General features: G+C 38.7%; 1 protein-coding gene across 8 annotated transcripts in view; it reads left to right on the top strand.

Annotated features, from left to right (window-relative positions):
- The window catches only part of LOC128680217 (ankyrin-3-like), a 108,102-nt gene that overhangs the window by 49,611 nt on the left and 39,308 nt on the right, over window positions 1-19,183 (top strand). For 7 of the 8 annotated variants that reach the window (XM_053763203.2, XM_053763197.2, XM_053763195.2 and 4 more), the window contains exons 3-17: window positions 4,322-4,424; window positions 5,160-5,353; window positions 6,327-6,482; window positions 6,802-7,003; window positions 7,258-7,382; window positions 7,618-7,764; window positions 8,128-8,257; window positions 8,521-8,720; window positions 8,818-8,971; window positions 9,458-9,691; window positions 10,320-10,418; window positions 11,162-11,290; window positions 11,883-12,081; window positions 12,359-12,452; window positions 12,665-12,773. In XM_053763203.2, the coding sequence (XP_053619178.1) occupies window positions 4,322-4,424; window positions 5,160-5,353; window positions 6,327-6,482; window positions 6,802-7,003; window positions 7,258-7,382; window positions 7,618-7,764; window positions 8,128-8,257; window positions 8,521-8,720; window positions 8,818-8,971; window positions 9,458-9,691; window positions 10,320-10,418; window positions 11,162-11,290; window positions 11,883-12,081; window positions 12,359-12,452; window positions 12,665-12,773 (2,275 nt within the window). Of the gene's footprint in view, window positions 1-4,321; window positions 4,425-5,159; window positions 5,354-6,326; window positions 6,483-6,801; window positions 7,004-7,257; window positions 7,383-7,617; window positions 7,765-8,127; window positions 8,258-8,520; window positions 8,721-8,817; window positions 8,972-9,457; window positions 9,692-10,319; window positions 10,419-11,161; window positions 11,291-11,882; window positions 12,082-12,358; window positions 12,453-12,664; window positions 12,774-12,881; window positions 13,353-19,183 lie in introns of those variants that run through there. The other variant, XM_053763202.2, reaches the window with a different exon arrangement.

The raw sequence follows: 19,183 nt of genomic DNA, 5'->3' as shown, positions 1-19,183 counted from the left end.
AATTTTCACGCCATGTCCTGGTTGCACTGCATAACTGTTGACTCCAGACATAACCTTTCATAGCCTGACAATTTGACATCACTGGCCTTTGACCATGTACCGTTGATCTACAAATGAACATAATGCGCTGAATCGTATCTATGCAAACCATTACGAATGCTATGGTAGGCAGGCTGGCCCGAATTTGCTATTCAAATAAATTTAATGGTCGCTTTTTTGGTTGACAATGATTGAGCTGCATTGGTTGAGCGAGATTTTTTAATTTATTTAAGGACTCATTGATGTGATGAACCAATGAGTTGTGTAGTTTTTTTATAAGTTGCGTATACATGTATATTTTTTGAATGTTTGATAAAGTTGGACGGGGAGTTGCTTAAAGTTGTTTCGTAGTATATATCTGTATGACTTGTATATTTCAGAACAAGTTACCTGTTGATTTAATGTGGAATTAATTTGGAACATGTAATTTGTCTTGGGCTTCTGAAATAAAAATATATTAATAACAGATTATACAGACTCGATCACGATGCAGTGCACACGGAATACTTTGATCGTGGACAAATACTGGTCAAAACTACTTTAATATATTATAGTCCAAGTAGTGAAGTCGATACGAGCATAGATAGAGAGCATCCATCAGAGTAGAATGGCGAAGCGAGCCACCAACCTTTGACGTCTACGACCGCTCTGTCAAGAGCGCTACGACTGAGAATCATCCGAGTCATTACGGTAGTCGTACGAAGAAGTTTTTATGTAGTTTAGCCCAAAGAAGCTTCAAGTTTATATAGGCTTCTAAACATGCCATAAAACCATGTAGCATTATAAATAAAACCACATAGTAGAACACGTAGATAGGCAAGCCGAAGTTATGTCCCGCATTTTCAATTCACGTATTTCACGCGTCACTCACTCGAATCCCACGTGGTTAGACGTCGTCCTCGCGATGTAAGTAGATTGGTTCCCGGCAGATTTCAAAACCGTGTTACCTATTGCTGTCTCCTTCCATTCACAACCGTTAGTTCAGCTATGAAGAGAATAAGACGAATGACAAACAAAAACTAGAAATCGGGATATTTTTTTTACTCTTCTCCATACTTGATTGCATCCAAAGTCCAAACTTCTACTGATTTTTAGACCAGTCCGTGTGGTGTGTGATGCATAACCTATTTATTGGGAAGGCTAGTGACTGAGGCTCCTAATCCTATCTGATATTGTAAATTCAAAAATACGTTTTCACGGTGAAAAGTCGAAATTTCGCATAAATAAAATACCTATAGTTAGTAGTATGGAGAAGGATATAGGTACAATATATAATCAAACGGAAAAAGTACTGACTTCGTTGGAAATTCACGCGTGCGAAGTTGCGGACAAAGACAAAGAAATCAAGACTTGGACATCATATTAACATAAGTCGGTTAAAAGTGTTTTGTTTATTTACTGCCATGATTACGCCAATTGAATGGATATGCGGCCCATGTTGATGCAGTATTATAATGCAGGCCATCAGATAGCTCAATGGGGACTTCCTGGCGCAATCGCGGGCAGGAACCGTCAGAGGTCGCGTTTTCAGTAAATGGATGACGGCTGTGGAGCGACCTTTCGTAATGACTTATAACTCCATATTATCCTTGCGGCGTGTTACTAAAATGACTATTCCATATCCTTCCGTGGCGTGGTGCAGTATGAGGCGAGTAAGGGATAAGATGCCTTGACTGCTGATAGGCAACAATAGCATTCCCAAAGACGGTTGAAGTCAGTCAGTTTCACGGATCCAAGGCTTCATGCGTGGCTTTATGCATGAGGACACAACCGGGAAGCATCAGCTCTGAAGAGAGAGCAAATAACACGCTAGGCTAACAAATATAAAACAGTTTATTATCGTCTGTCCCGGTCTGTCTGTCAGAGGGTGATTCCGGATCCTGCATCCACTTCGCACGGTCTTCGGCATCTTTAGTTGTCAAACCATAATGGTCCAAGTGAAACAGTTTATTATATCATTAAATAATACAAATTCTTCTCCGCATGAGGGCCCAGGCTTTATCAATATGATTTACAGCACGTCCTTCAGCTCTCCGCTCTGTTGATCACCTGCGTAATATCAGATATCAATTTACACGGCGATATTGCGCGATACGATATATCTCGATGACATGGCGATACTGCACAATCGTTCATTAATTTAACAACTATTTTTGCACGCGGCTTAGCCTCTCTGAATTTAATAAATCAGTACATTTTATGATGAAAGAAGGTATTTCAGTATCCGAAATTTCAAGAATATTGAATGACTAGATAAACTAAAAAAATAAACAAATCCACTTTATTTAACCCCCGACGACAGAAAGAGGAGGAATTATGATTTTAATGTGTCTTGTGTACCTATCTGTATGTCTGTCCGTGGCTTCGTAGAGGCCAAACGGCTGAACTGATTTGGATCAAGACTTTATTTTATAGAGAATTTAATCGAGCGTGTTTGGAAAATATGCATTTTGACGACCTCGGTGGCGCAGTGGTAAAGTTCTTGCCACTGAACCGAGGGGTCCCGGGTTCGATCCCCGGTCGGGTCATGATGGAAAATGATCTTTTTCTGATTGGCCCCGGGCCAATCAGCAGCAGGTCTTGGATGTTTATCTATATATGTATATTTGTTATAAAATATAGTATCGTTGAGTTAGTATCCCATAACACAAGTCTCGAACTTACTTTGGGGCTAGCTCAATCTGTGTGATTTGTCCTAATATATTTATTTATTTATTTATTTATTAGCTGTTTGTCTTGTCTGTTTGTGTTGAAATTGTCAGCTCTCTTCTAGCAGATGAGATGATGTGAGCAACTTCGGTTTCCTAAATTTTTAATTTACTTTTTATTTATATATGTATATATAGTGGAAAAGCGGTATTGACATATTTGCGACGGTATTTCATCGTTTTTATGATTGACGGGCAGTATGCTACTTTGTAATTAACTTCATGGTTATAGTTGAAAGTCTATTTATATTACACCTAGTTAGTACAGTTCAGGCTGTTTGAGAAAGTTGCAAACTCAACGCGGTGTTAGCGGTACCTATAAAGTTTTTTTTGCTAATTCCAGAGTTTTAGCTTTGTTTTCCGGTTTTAAATGTAGTTTATTCCAGCCTAAAACGAAAGCTACAATTTAAACCATATTTAGTAAATTTAGGCGACCGATATTTTTACGCTTTTATTTAGTTTCTCCTATCCGTCTGTAATCAAATCTTGGAAGTGAAATTTTTTCTTCCGCTTGTTCTTCAGAGTTGTCACTAAGCATGACCATCGATGAAACTCCTCAACAGCACGCGGCATAATTTTTTGTCATGCGATTAATACAACAAGATAAGGATAATGATGAGGATGATAACATTAGAAGCTTGGATTAACAATGAAATTTGTAAATAATCTTTTAGGCTTAAAAACTCTCATACATGTCAATCTATGGTTTTACAAATCGTTGTGTGTAAATAACATACCTACGAGTAACACATGATATGTATTTCCAAGGAGCTGTATTCTGCAGCAGATATGATCCCATATTCATGAGCTATATCGTGGTCACTTTGGCATGATGCTGGCTATACATTATCGCTAAACAGTTCGCAAACTTTGGCGTATTCGGGATACATTTCTGGTTTTTCATTGCGCTAAATAAAAGCTTACAAACAAACTACCTACTTAGTGTTCGTGCATTCGCGTCGGCACCTGCTAGTATGGAGCCGGCATGAATATTATGTCGTTCGAATAGGTTCGAGTAGGTCGTTACTCGGTGACTTTTGCCCTTAGTTTGTTTGCAAGTTCAGCGAACTGGTTATAGTAATATTTACCCGTGAAAGTGACATTCAGACAAAAAATGCTGTTATTGAGTTCAAAATATTATTCAAAATAATATTCTTGTATTTACGCTGTTAAGGATTGATGTACCTTAGGCTTTATAGATTAAATTTCATTACATTCTTCTCAAATATACAAGTATACTGTAAGTCATACTAGCAGAATAAGCATAATAGAAACTTATAATTAGTTTATGAAATTAGCTTCATAATTTTACAGAGAGATAAAGTCAAATAATCTGAGCAGCGATTTTTGCTACTCCGCCTGGGACTTGTCACTTGTGAATGTCTAGCCTTTGTCTGTGCCAACTTTCGTCATGATCGGTCAAGTGGTTTTTGAGTGTATTCCTTATGAAGAAATTGAAAAAAAAAGTTGCTTAAACACATTTCTTTCCACACTTTATCAACAGTAAAAAGTATGAATCAAAATACTTACATATTTTTACAATGAAGTACTGATTTGTCATTTTGCTGTTACAGAATGGACTAAACGCACTACACCTCGCAGCTAAAGACGGCCACATTGCAGTGGTCGAGGAACTGCTGAAGCGCGGCGCCACTGTCGACGCAGCTACCAAAAAAGGTAATTGATTTTTCCTGGTTTAATGCCGGCCATCAACAAACAATATTCCCAAGGAGTTGACATCAGGCAGGTTGTTTGTTCAGGCAGTTGGTTGTAAAACCACAATATATTAGACAATTTATTCCCTAAGGTTTACATTATATAAAAGACCCTGTGTTAATCAGGTCGCTAGTATTTATATCATCATCACCAACAGCCTTTTAAACGCCCCCACGGCTGGGGCACTGGCCTTCCTTACGGATGGATAAGGTGTCTGGGCCATGGCCCACCACGCGGGCCCATAGCGGATTGGCCGGTTTTGAGGAGCTCAATGGCGCAGTGGTAAGCACGCTCGACCTGTGATAGTGGAGGTAAAGACATTCTCACAATGATCGGTCATTGGATGGGTAACCAAAATTCTCCTGAGCTCCTCCGTGCTACGGAAGGCATGTAATGCTATAGTATCAATATCTAGTTATATAATTAACTAGATGTTGCCCGGGGCTTCGCTCCCTTGGTAATTTTGATATAAAATAATAGCCTATAGCAATCTTGGATAATATACCTTTTTAATGGTAAAATATTTTTTGAAATCAGTTCGGTAGTTTCGGAGATTACCCGCCTCAATTATACAAAGTCACAAATACTCATAAACGCTTACCTCTTTATAATAATAGTATAGTTTGAAATTACATTTTGCCATTCGTATCCACATGTGTCGGGAAGCAACATTAAATTAAATATTGAAATTTTCAGGCAACACAGCCCTACACATAGCATGTCTCGCGGGACAGGAATCAGTGGCGCGGGCGCTGCTGGCGGCGGGGGCGAAGGCCGACGCGCAGTCCGCCGCCGGCTTCACTCCCCTTTATATGGCGGCGCAAGAAAACCACGCAGGATGTGTGAAGATGTTGCTCGCTGCCGGCGCCAGTCAGACTTTGGCTACAGAGGTGAGGAAGCGAGGGGAGGTCTCTTTACACGGAATTCCATGAATTGGTGAATTTAACGAAAATGCTACTCGCAGTCGGTAGCAATCAGGCTCTGGTGGTGGAAAAAGAACTGTGACTGAATGAGTTTGAATGAGACTGAATTACTAAATTAAATATTTTTAAAATTCGTTCATTTCTGACGCCATCAAACAACGCCAGCAAATGGCACTTAGAAATCATAATAATTAGCATGGTCATTAATGATTAGGATTTTGTTTCTTTTCTCATTTTATATCACCATCAATGTTGTTATTCCACATTTACTAAAAATATTCATATTTCCATTAATAACAGATGATTCTGTTTCTATGGTGTAATTCCTCTAATTAAAATTTAATGGCAAGAAAATTGGGAGCTGAGAATTATATAAAATGTAAGCTATAAAGTCAGTCTTGATTGCAATAATCTAGAGCGGCGCATATCGGTAAATATAATATAAACCGACGCCATTATTAGCACGCGAAATAATTTATTTATGTCCGCCACGCGATATCGTCCTCCATTATATTCGACTTGATCTTTTACATGATTTAGATTAGATATAACTGTCAATTTATATAACTGACATTGCAATTTAGTCCTGTTTGTCAATAGTACCTAGTACGTGTCACTTATTGTTAATTAACATTTACGTGCCCTAATTTCCCGCGGGAAAAGGACTTTTTCCGATGGAATAGTAGATTAAGAAAAAAAAATTGTTAGAAACATTAAATATCCTTATTATTATTAAAAAAGCTTCTAAGTAAAGTATTTCTTTTCACTTTCCTATCAAAAATAAATATAGTGATATATAAATATAAGTGTAAACAGTAAACAAAGAAAGACAAAGTTCCTCCCCTTTAATAGAGACAGTTAGAAAAGAGTCGTTATTCTAACTTAAGAAATATGTTAAGCGAAGAAGAAATAAAATATAAATTAATATGGTAATTTTCAGGACGGCTTCACACCCCTAGCGGTGGCGATGCAGCAAGGTCATGATCGTGTCGTGGCTGAGCTGCTGGAGTCGGACACGAGGGGCAAAGTTCGGTTACCGGCGCTGCACATTGCCGCTAAAAAGAACGACGTCAAGGCGGCCACGTTGCTGCTAGAGGTATATAAAAGTTTTAAATGTGAACTAGTTATGAAACATTTATCGGTTTTCATATTCTATTGCTTGCCAAGGGGCACACGTATTTTGCTTCGCGGATAAGAGTTTTAGGATATATAATTTCGTAATTTTTGAATGTGAGTAAATAATGCCATTTAAACTTTTTTCTCTAAAAGGTTAGTTATTGTTGAGTAATGTTTATTTATGTATTCAGTAAATGACCATTAAACTTATATAGATTCATTTAGGACATCATTACAACGAAACTTAATTATTTTTTTTATTTGGCACACCAAAAAAAAATTTTTTTTTACAATTTCAGAACGAACACAACCCAGACGCATGCTCGAAATCTGGGTTCACACCGTTGCACATCGCAGCACACTACGGCAACGTGGGCGTAGCTAAAGCGTTACTTTCTGCGGGGGCCGATTCGGGGAGGGCAGCCAAACACAACATCACACCTTTACATGTCGCCAGCAAGTGGGGACAGTTGGCGATGGTCGACTTACTTGTGGAGCATGGTAATTATTCTACTTTTTGTTTTAATATACGTAATTTTCTATACGCGGACAGGATAAACAAACAATCACACGCCAACACCTCTTTCAAGACGTCTATATCTATATTTTATATATGTATATATCTATATATACTCATATAAAATGCAATGGAGGCGCTAGTGTGCTGGCCCCATCTTACCTATATAAATATGTATTTATACGCATTTTTTGTTTACCCAGTCAGTTAGCCAATGATTATAACACGGTGTCTCCAGGGGCCAACATAGCGGCAGTGACGCGCGACGGGCTGACGCCGCTGCACTGCGCCGCGCGCTCGGGCCACAGCACCGTGGTCAGCCGGCTGCTGCAGCACGCCGCGCCCATCACTAGCAAGACTAAGGTCAGAACTCTTATTGGCTGGAAATGTTGACGCTGTCCAGCTGCCAACATAGTATAAACCATCAAATTACGCAGGAAACAAATGTTTGGCTATGCCGATTCCGCCTGCATTGGTAGAAGGGGAAATCCCAAGAATTGCTGACTTAATGTCGTCAGGGCTGATATGCGAGCCTTTTAACATGTGAACGTTTAATACAAACTTTATTTATATTTAATCTCCATTTGTCTAATTCCAGAACGGTCTAACTCCTCTCCACATGTCCGTGCAAGGCGAACACGTGGAGACGGCCAAAGTTCTCCTCACAGAGGGCGCTCCAATCGATGACGTCACAGTCGACTACCTCACAGCTCTACACGTCGCCGCGCACTGCGGGCATGTTAAGGTAATTTGATACGTATAATGTTAAGGATAAGGTTAGAATATGCGCGAATATGTGCAATAACAAAAGGTGTTTCAATCGATGACGTTACATTGGAGCACCACACTGTTTGTGTGTTCGGTGCTGTGCATTGCGGGGCCTTACATTGCGGATGCGTTAAGGTCATTTTGATGTTTAGATTTAGATATATTTATATATCTAAATCTAAACATCAAAATGCGGTGCGGAAATCGAAATAATAATTTATATTTCGATTTCCGTACCTTTGACGTTGAAATCTTAGCTTATGATTTGAAAATACAAGAATTTACATTTTTTGTTTCACATTATATTATATTTAGTGTATCATAATCGTTTACGTTGCAGGTAGCCAAACTACTGCTGGACAGAAACGCAGACGCTAACGCAAGAGCGCTGAACGGCTTCACCCCGCTACACATCGCTTGCAAGAAAAACAGGCTCAAAGTCGTCGAGTTGCTGCTCAAATATGGCGCTAGTGAGTAGCATTTTATCATATCTTTTATCTTTTTTATCTTTTATTTTTGCATGTTCCTGGTTGGTCTTGGGTCTGTAACGCTTTTTATGAATTTTGGAGTTTTTGCGCCCAAAACCTTTGACCAAAGGCAAAGACTATTTTCGTAATGTGAAGATTTGTAATTGGTACTTTGTTTGTAATATTTATAACATAAATCAGTTTTAAATCTTTTTAAAATAAAATAAATCATTTTTGATTGTAGTCTCCAATATTTTCCTTTCTAGGCAAGTCAGCAACGACAGAATCGGGTCTCACCCCGCTGCACGTAGCATCGTTCATGGGCTGCATGAACATAGCTCTGGTGCTGCTGGGCGCGGGCGCGGAGGCCGACGCGGCCACCGCCCGCGGGGAGACCCCTCTGCATCTGGCTGCGCGTGCGCACCAGACTGATCTAGTGAGGGTGCTGCTCAGGAACAATGCCAAGGTGATGATGAGTGTTTTCCCGGTGTCTTCCACATTAATCGGGCGTCGGAGCCCAGGGTCCGTCAAAGTGATTACCACCTGATCATCATCCCTTCCAGGTGGAAGCCCGAGCGCGAGAAGAACAGACGCCGCTGCACGTGGCGGCGCGCCTGGGACACGGCGACGTGGCGGCGCTGCTGCTGCAGCACGGCGCGGACGTCGCCGCGCCCACCAAGGACCGTTACACGCCGCTGCACATCGCCGCTAAAGAAGGTATTTACCACTTTATTATTTAATATTGTGTGTGGTTCCGCCTTAAAGTAGGATGGATGTCGTTTCAAGCGATTAAAAGTCTAGGCAACTGATAAGCAACAATACACTGCCAGAGGAGATATAGAATGAGCATCCGCTCGTATGGTATAAATCAGCGAGTAAAATTAATCACCTAGATTGTAGTTATTTAAATAAATAATAAAAAATACCGATTTGATAAAAATAAACAAAAGGGCATTGTTTTATTTATTTTCATTGATTGATGTGATTTCTCATTATATTCTATCATAAAACATTTATAAATGTCCTGGAATTTGTATGTGTATATTATAAGACGGCACAAGTTATTAAGCTTCAGAATGACAAATAATGACGACAAAATTACGACGAGTTACTTTAAGTAACTTGTAATTGTGTGTAAATCCGGCTTTAAATAAACAAACGGAACTTTGAATCTTATCGTGAAAACGAATTTCCCTTTTCCAGGCAAAGAAGAAGTGGCCTCAATCCTGCTCGAGCACGAGGCGCCGATCGAGGCGGAGACGCGGAAAGGCTTCACGCCGCTGCACCTGGCGGCCAAGTACGGGCGCAGCGGCGTCGCGCGGCTGCTGCTGGGCCGCGGCGCGCGGTCGCTGCCGCCCGGCCGCGCGCACATCACGCCGCTGCACATGGCCACGTATTACGGACATCCCGATATAGCGCTGCTGTTGCTCGATAAAGGTAATATCGTAACCATTATAGGCCATTAAACCATATTTTTGAAATGTTTTTGAAGCAAAAACTTCTTTAGCGGCATTTTACACTTATGTTACTTATGTGAAAATGTTAAACTCGCGTCAGGACACGTGACCCTGATCGAAAATTCGTCAGACGTCGAAAATGCACAACGTTAATATTCAAGTTTTCACTTCTGGCGGCACTCCCGGAGTGCAACCCGTTTTTTATACTACATATCAGTATGAAAAACCTTTTTTTATAATTCATGGCCATCCTTTAGTGTTATTCTCAATAAATAATTTTAACACTGTCATTTAAAATTATTTTATAAAGATCTTTTTTCCTTTCCCAGATTACGCTAGAAACGTTAACTTTCAGACAACTGTCATTAAAAAACTTGTTATTTTCAATGCTACCTACCTTTCGTGATATTATTAACCCCCGACCAAAGAAGTATCTTAAATTTGAACCGTCTGTGTCTCAGTGACATTGTAACTCCCAAACGGATGAACCAATTTTGATCTAGTTTTTTTTGCTTTGGTAATGTGAACTGAAACCGTTATTCAAAGTCTTGGATAATTATATTTTATTATTGTATATTTGAATAATGACTAGTGTATTGTGTGTGTAGGAGCATCTCCACACTCGCTGGCCAAGAACGGGCACTCGGCGCTGCACATCGCCTGCCGCCACAACCACCCAGATATCGCGTTCGCACTACTCGAACATGGTGACCTTGATACTCTTTTTATCTTATGTTCTCTCTCTCTCTCTCTCTCATCTGAATCCGCTTACTTACTTATAGTCTCCCACTTCGCACGTTCTTAGACATTTTTATTTGCCATCCTTACTCATACCATTGCCATCCTTCACAATTCTTGAGTTTACTCCTTCAAAATTTTCAAATTCATGAATGTTCTTTATGTAAAAAAATATATAGAAGAAATGAGAGAGGTAGGTGTCCCGCGTGTAGGAGATAAAAAGTATAGTTATTTAATATCTACGAGTAATCGATATACCTATACAAAAGTTTGACATTTCGTTTCTCTTCATCTTCTTTTCTTGTGTTATGGCTCCATCGATTGCCAAAACGATGATTTTGCGAATAGCACGGTATGTTAAAAATAGTATGTTGCGGCCCGTCCCGACTACGCTCGGGTAAAAACACAATAAATTATAGACCTAAACTTTCCTCAGGAATCACATTATCTATTGGTGAAAACTTCATGAAAATCCGTGCAGTAGTTTTGGTGTTTACAGACAGACTGACGCGGCAAAGGACTTTGCTTTATAACATATATGGATATTTTACCAATACTGTAATAAGGTTGTCAACTCATGCATGACGTTCAGTGTGTATATTCTTCATGAATCGTCATCACAAACTTGAGTAAAAATTAACTGTTTCACTCAAATAGTAATTTCAAGAAAACTATTGTGAGTACATTATTGTTGACGTTAATATTATTCTAGATGCGGACCCGAATGTGAAATCAAAGGCTGGGTTCACACCGTTGCACATGGCCGCTCAGGAGGGCCACGAGGATTGCGTGGAGATGCTGATTGAGAGGGGCGCTGATGTCAACGTTCCCGCCAACAACGGTACGTGCAATTTATTGAAAGAAAGAAACATTGTTTATTTTGTACATATCAAAATTAAAATGTAAATTAAAAGTTAAAAAAATAATCTTGTATTTTTTTTTGTTTTTGAGTGTCAGTGGTGTTTGATTTTTTTTTAACTCGGCTAAAGGCATTTGACACGACTTATACGACTATTTATCCCGTCTAGTGGCAAGTAAACGCGTACACTAGACAACTTAACCTTTCACCTGTGTGTGTCCTCACAATTTTTTACAGAAAAAAATAAAAACATAGTTTCAACTTGTAGAGACAAAATCAGGCGACAATGATTATAAAGTTCTTGATTTCTCGATTAATGATGGACACGAAGGATGCGTTTTTCATTATAAATCATATTATTATATGAAATTCTTCCTGATAGCTGACTGACAATAGATATCATACACTACTAGGCGTAGAAATGCGGCGCGTGTTGGTTCTTTGAGGACTATGATTTTCCGAAATTTCTACGGAAATGAGGATTTTTACGCGCATTCGAAGACGCGACCATAAGTATGCTAGAGTTAATTGGTATGGAAAGCGCTGAGTTGTATTCGAGGCAGTATCCGTGCAGGTCTGACGCCAGTGCACCTAGCAGCGTCGGAAGGGCGCACGGCGGTGCTGCAGAGCCTGGTGTCCGCAGGCGCGCACTGCACGCCGCGCACGCGCGAGGGCTACACGCCGCTACACGCGGCCGCGCATCACGGCCATCATGCGGCTGCGCGTGCGCTGCTGCAATGTCGCGCTGATGTCGCCGCCAGGGCTGCTCACGGGTCAGTCAGTCAGTCAGTCAGTCTTCATTCACCAGTCAGACTATATAATACAATATTGAATTTACCCCTACCCTTATAAAGGTGTAGGTCTACGTAGAAACTATGACTAAAGAGAAAGACAAAAACGTGCATTTAAGATATTCAAAATCAACAAAATGCATGTCAAATTGCCCACTACAGATATCTATGTCGCGGTAATAGCGGCGAATTTGCGAATTGGATAGCCTGATATCTACTGTGCTAACTAACCAATGTATGAAGAATAATATTTCCACAGTTTCACCCCACTTCATCAAGCGGCGCAGCAAGGCCACACGCTGATAATCCAACTGCTGCTCAAGAACAACGCTGATCCCAACGCCCTGTCTGTGGTAAGGTTCAATTCTTCATTCATTAACACTATCCCATCTTACTTTATGATACAGGTGTGTACTAGTGTGTGTCATCTACCGTATCACCAAACATATTTTCGCTGATACTTTTCTTTTAAAAAACCTATTATTAATTCTTGAAAGATCGCTGTGAAATGTTAATTATCTCGTTAATATGACAATAATTTGTATAACCTTTTTCAACTTAACAGAATGGCCAAACAGCATGCGCTATAGCGGACCGACTCGGCTACATCAGCGCCGTGGAGGCGTTGCGGCCGGTCACTGAGAACACGCTGAGCCAAGCCGTCGGCGACAGCGGTGAGTCCAATGTCATTTGTTTTATTGTCCATATGCAAAGCAATGTTCGATTGGTCGAGATACTGGAAATAATAGATATAATCGCGCTATATCTTCCTTTAAATTCAGATGCAGAGGAATTCCAAGGATTGTTAAGGAAAAATTGGTAATGGCATATTTAAATAAATAGGTACTACTTTTTGGGGTACCGGTGCCAAATGGCCAAAAACAGAATTTACCAAGAAACTTATATGGCCCAGTGAGATCGGCGTCGCTGCTGTTGAAGATATTTGATAAAAAATTACTTTTTTGTGATCAAGATTAGACGACCGCACTGCTCAGCGCAGTAAGATTTAAACAATTATATATAGACTGCATTATTATTTAGCCAAATCGCAGGACACCCCACGGCACGCCTCGACGATCTTTGATCTAAATGCGGTTAGTTGCGCAACCAGTAACTTTAATGATATCCGTCAAAGCATGCATAAATCCAAAACTGGACACCGGCCAAGCCGGTACAGTCGACCGGAGATACCTCATCTAGACTTGTGTCTTAGTTTATTTTAGGTTCTCTATCGATTTGCATAAAATTTTAAGACATAACAAAGCATAATTTTATTTATTCTAACGCCCTCCCCATGTTAGTTATAAAGGCTAAGTTTTTGAGAAATAATATATGCATGTATGTAGGTACATGTATATCACGAGGAGTATACTTACTACTTGTATCGTCTGAGGCAGAAACATTACGTGAATATATATTCACTTAGCCTCAATTGAACGCCCCACCTACATATCAGTCATATCATACTTAACTAATGATTATTTCAAACTTTCAAAGTAATATTTTCGCAGCGGGTGGAGACTTTAGGATGGGATGTTTCTTAATTTTTAGAATAAGTTTATTTTCTCGTTATGGTCAATTTAGACCATCGAAACTATATAATGTGATTTTACTGAAACATAAATTTATTACGAGAAACGGGAATGGTATTCACTTCTTGTAATTATAATTAGTTTACAAAACAAACTGACGCGATTGCGTCAGTGGATGTTGTTTTGGAAATTATGTACATACATAAGTTATAGATGCACATTACACAATGAATCATGGCCTGTGATGACACATTTGTTATTAATTTACTTAGTATCTATCATAGAACTTTATCACTCATTGTCCTCGATGAAAATTATTATGGACTCTCCCTGAAGATCCGGACAAACTTATTTTCATAAGAATTCGATGAGTATGACAAAATCTGCAATAACAGAAAGCAAGAAACCTCTTTCGCCTAGCGTCTATTCTCTAGCTTCAACGCCCAGTGTAGACAGAGAGAGATATAGACCCCGTCATAACTTCCATTTCTGCCAGATTGGGTCGAGAAAATGTATGGAAATCTTATATCATCCGTCGTCTATTTTGAAGCTCATGGTCTCCCTTTTTACTTTTTTTCCTTCGCACTTCGCACGGTCATCGGCATCCTTAGTTGTCGAACCATTAAGCACGCATATCATCCTTGACGACATCAAGCTAGCAGTACTTGTATTTGCCCCTTCTGCCAGGACCAGGCGGAAGCAGGATAGCCAGACATTCATTTCCTACGTAATTTGCTAAAGAAAGCAAACAACCTTTGACTGTTTTAATCGAATATGTCAGTTTGTTTTTTCACTTATATATGTCGTATTTCACTGTTAGACAAAAAGGTCTGATAGATTCTGTCCAGGGCAAGGTCTAGCCATTTTATTGATTTATAGATATCCTCGCCTCTCCTCCTGAGTCTGCCTCTACCATTGCGGCTGTCCGATACCCAGAATGCAACTATGCCGCGCAGTGGGTCTCGGAGATGATGATGATGCAACTAGGGTTGTTAAGCTTGCTGAGTAAATATAGTATCATAGTTTAGTTTCTAGTTGTAACATAACTCTTAATAATAATAATAATAATAATGAATATTATTGCACAAAATTACAAATTACTTATGTGGTTAATACTCGTAAATGTAACATTCAAAATTACTAAAATTCAAAAGTACTACTATTATTTTAAATATATAATAGTAGGCTAAACTATATTTTATCACAGCATAGTAAGCATTCCTTAAAATAGTCTAATTTAAAATACTGAAACCTAACATATTTGAACGAAATATATTCCGACATAATCACTGTCGCGCAGACGAGCTATAATTTATCGATAATAATAACTAAGTGTTTTTTTTTGCGTTTCGATCAACAAATTCGACCCGACTGTACCCAAAACGTTTTTCTATGCTCTAACATCAATTTGTCATTGTATGACCTCATGCATACGATTATCTTGGGTCCAGCAACATTATTCTATCATTGTAAGCAAATCGTTGTTTTGAGTAATGCTGCAATACATTATTCATGTTTTCATAGTTTTTGATTGATATTTGTTTAGTCAACGAGCACAATTGTGTATTGTCTCAGATAACTATTCAATATGCCATTATAACAATTTATGTATATGTTTAAAAATAAAGAATCAGCTTATATGTTTTATGTTCAGCCATAGATCGCCAAGCCCAAGGTTCGCTTTCCTTCTCCACTTCGAATCATTAGCCGTTCACACCGCCGCCGCCGTATCACAGTTCAATATAAATAATGTTTTTTGACCGTTTTGGACTCCTGGAAGTGTTGCCAGCCCTTCTGGAATCGCTGCTTCAAGGATAACACAGTTTACACAAACTCCCTGTTTATATAAATAAGTTAATTACTCGTCGTTGAATCTGGCGCAAATATCTAATCTATGCGTAAAGGGCGCGAGTCACTGTGTCGCTGTTTGTTTGTTTGGTAGTTCATTCTCGACGGCGGCTTCAGTTAGATTGATTTGATGACGACAAATGTTTGTATTATCTTGAAGCTGGTGCTATCAATATTTATTATGTATATCATTCATTCATTTTCTATTTATAATCTGTTCATTGTCTAAACCATTCAGCGCTCTGGTGTACCATGACCCTTTACTTACTAAACGACTGGACGGATTGTTATGAAATCTAATTCTACCCGTGTACCAAACACGGGTAGAATATAACCTGGAATAACACATAGGTACTGGGGTATTATGTAATCTGTGACATTGGGTACTTTTTATGCCGAAATTCCCATGAGAGCGAAGCCCCGTGGCGCAGTTAGTATAACATGAATAAGTTGCAAAAATTTTTAATAGTATAAGTAACTATAACTCAGGTTAATAATCAAATGAATGAAGTAAAAATAAATGCGTGTTCTTTTCTTAGATCGTTATCGTGCCATTCGTCATAGTTCACGGCTACTCGCCAGCAGTTGGCCGAATGCCATTGTTTTCAGAATCGGGAGTCTACCATTGGTCGTTCGTATATTACACCGTGTAAACTTTAGTATATGTATTTCAATTTTCCCCATTTTCTCGTATCAAGCAATGTTCTACGTCTGTTTCTATTATGTATATTACTTACTGAGTATTTTTAGTATAATTTCAATGATACTTATTTTCTTAATAATTTTCTATCTCGTCCTTAACGATCGCGATTTTACTAAGATAATGATTTTATTATAATCATTTATCGCAATATCCTTTCTAACCCTATATGGTTTACCATCTTGTCATGGCTTTATCCCTTTTGAAGGAATAGTTCGGTCAACCGAACTAGTACAACGTTTAAAAATTAATAGTTCAATTGGTTCAATATAGAGGTGGAAATCACCAAACTTTCTCAACTCTATCCTATTACCAATGATAAATTTGCCATTTGGCAGACGGAACACACTTTCTTACTATCAAAAAATTTAATATCATCATATGACACCTCATTGATGTATCAACGTTCTTTTTTCTTTATCCTTACATATTAAAACAAAGTCACCTGCCGCGTCTGTCTCTCCGCGATAAACTCAAAAACTATTGCACGGATTATGCTGCGAGTTTCACCAATAAATAGTGTGATTCCTGGTTTAGGTGTAATTTATTATGGTTCTACCAGGCGATGCAGCGACGGGCCGTGAGTTTTTAAAATAAAACATGATTTTATAACAGTTTTGAGTATGTGCTGTTCTCATTCCATTTTTAGATAAACAGGTCTATTCTAACTGAACATAAGTTCCCAGCTAATAAAAGGCAAACCAGTTGCATCAACTATGTGGTCGCAATTAAATTCGTCGATAATGACTGGTGAAACTAATTTGCCTGATCTGTCTCTGCCGCTGTCCGTGGGAGGACTGAGAATACCAAGTTAAAATGTTAGTAGCATGACAGGGTTGTATGGATGACAGAACACACCACTGAACCGTTTTTGATTAAATTAGTAGGTAGAGGTATACATGGCCATATCTTCACAGGTCGAAAAATATCTGTAGCAATGTACTTGTGGTTAAAACTTTGTTTTATGGTTTAATACTACCATTTTTTAAATTGTAGACGTAAAGTTTACAATAATTTTAACAATATGTAAATATTGATGTCTAGATGTTATAAGTTTATAATGAGATAGTTATTCCCTCTCGGCTTCTCGGAGGATTTGAATTTCTCTCAGCTGACTTAATTTAGCGCGCGTGTAGGTCGAAGGGGAAAGGTGGCGGTGCCCTACTTTAAGGGTCGCTGTGTGCCCTTGATATTATATACTTTCATAGGGCGTTTTAAAAAGCTCATTTACTTCTGTAATAATAAATGTATCGTGGGTTTTTGTACTTTTGATTAGGGGTCATGTAGATCAGATAAATACACACGCGATTTGCTACTATATAAAGTACATTATTATTGTGTTGTATTTGGTAAATTAATCAATATTTTAACATAACTAAAATTTCAATATGTAACTCAAAATAACAATTTGTTAGACAACCCTCATATTCATTTGTTGAAAGTCTCTCATCTTAGCGTAATCGCGTTTTCTTCCCCAGCCGCTGAGCCTCGGAGCCCAGGGTCCACCATTTATTTATTTATTAAAAATATCATAATAGTCCTATTTATACAATCTCTTTGAATTGGCGTTCATTCATTTCAATGAGACACTATTGCAAACAGATGTCCAAAACGGAAAGCAGCAACATTGTTACGAAGTTTTTGTTTATTTAGGAGTTCGCAGGACACAAACAGACATGCAAATGTCCACTGTTCCGTGAATCCGAAGTCGTGCTTTAAAAATAAAATCCAAACCTACTTTTGTAGAATATTTTATGAAGAATGTAGTAAATGACGTCATGATATTAGCATACTATAGCTGAAACGGTAATATTGTTGTTTATAATATTCTCTACTTGCATAGAGTTACAAGTATATAGTGTGGACGTGTGGGAATGCCAATCGGTATGAGTATGCATGTTACACGTGTTTCTTTGAATCCGATAACAATACAGGACACCATCGTCAATATTTAATTATTTTATTTGTTCCCGTATGAATGTATTGTTATTGTTAATTTGTTTTTAAGCGCTGTTGTAGATTTTGACAGACGGTGTTAGCGATCTTGTGTTATTCAGTAAAATTGTTAAAGCAGCGCTTACAAAAATAAATATAGTTTTAAAATATAACGAAAATTGAAAATTCGTTCCGTTTTTTGAACGACGTCATTCATCAACCACGTGTTGAAATTCTTCACCGCGGTGAGTATCCCGCGTCGCGTAAGATTAGCATTCTATGAGAGTTTGAGTTCTGTGTAAAAGTTTTTTGCATGCTAACGCACGTGAGCCCGCCTCAATGATATAGCTGGCAGTCGCCCGGCAACCTCTCTCCGCTTGTCACGGCACAACCTCTACGCTACAATCCAATTAACCAATCAACTTAATCCAATATAAATTATATAAATTATATTTCGAACAGCGTTTAAAAACGCGCGCCAAAATCGTTTCCAGCCAGTGTTTTGACTGCGGAATTCAAATTTGTGTGTTTATGGTAATTATTACAAAGTGTTCGTAATATTGTGGTAATATTACTAATTTCTGCGAATCTTATGATGTAACTGTGATCGCTGAATGGTTCTTTGTTCGGTGGTGGATTGGTAGCAGACCCATTGCTAACAGTGTGTTTTAAGAAGAAACTGAAAGTGTTATTAGTGACACGCTAAATACGGAAAACGTCCTCGTTTTAGCCTAGGTATGTTTGATTTTATGTATTAACTATTATATTAATTTCATACAAAACACTGGCTATGAAATTCGGAAATTAGTTTGAAAGCCCGTTTCCGTCTCGTTTTCAAATGCCAAGGAATATAGCAAGCTATTTCCTTCTATTTATCTTTATTGTTTAGGTTTTGCATGAATATGCACATGGTCGGCTGCGTCTGCGCCGGTGGCGATTCGCCAAAATGTATTATTAACCTGAGGCGAGGATTTTAATTTTGTTTAAGATGAAGACGCCACGCGAAGGTTATTATTTGTTACAAAGATCGAATCCGGTGTTCTTTGCAGCAATTCAAGTATAATTTTGA

This window comes from Plodia interpunctella, chromosome 23 (assembly GCF_027563975.2).
Source record: "Plodia interpunctella isolate USDA-ARS_2022_Savannah chromosome 23, ilPloInte3.2, whole genome shotgun sequence".
Classification (NCBI taxonomy): Eukaryota; Metazoa; Arthropoda; class Insecta; order Lepidoptera; family Pyralidae; genus Plodia; species Plodia interpunctella.
This window is presented reverse-complemented; position numbering and strand designations above follow the sequence as displayed.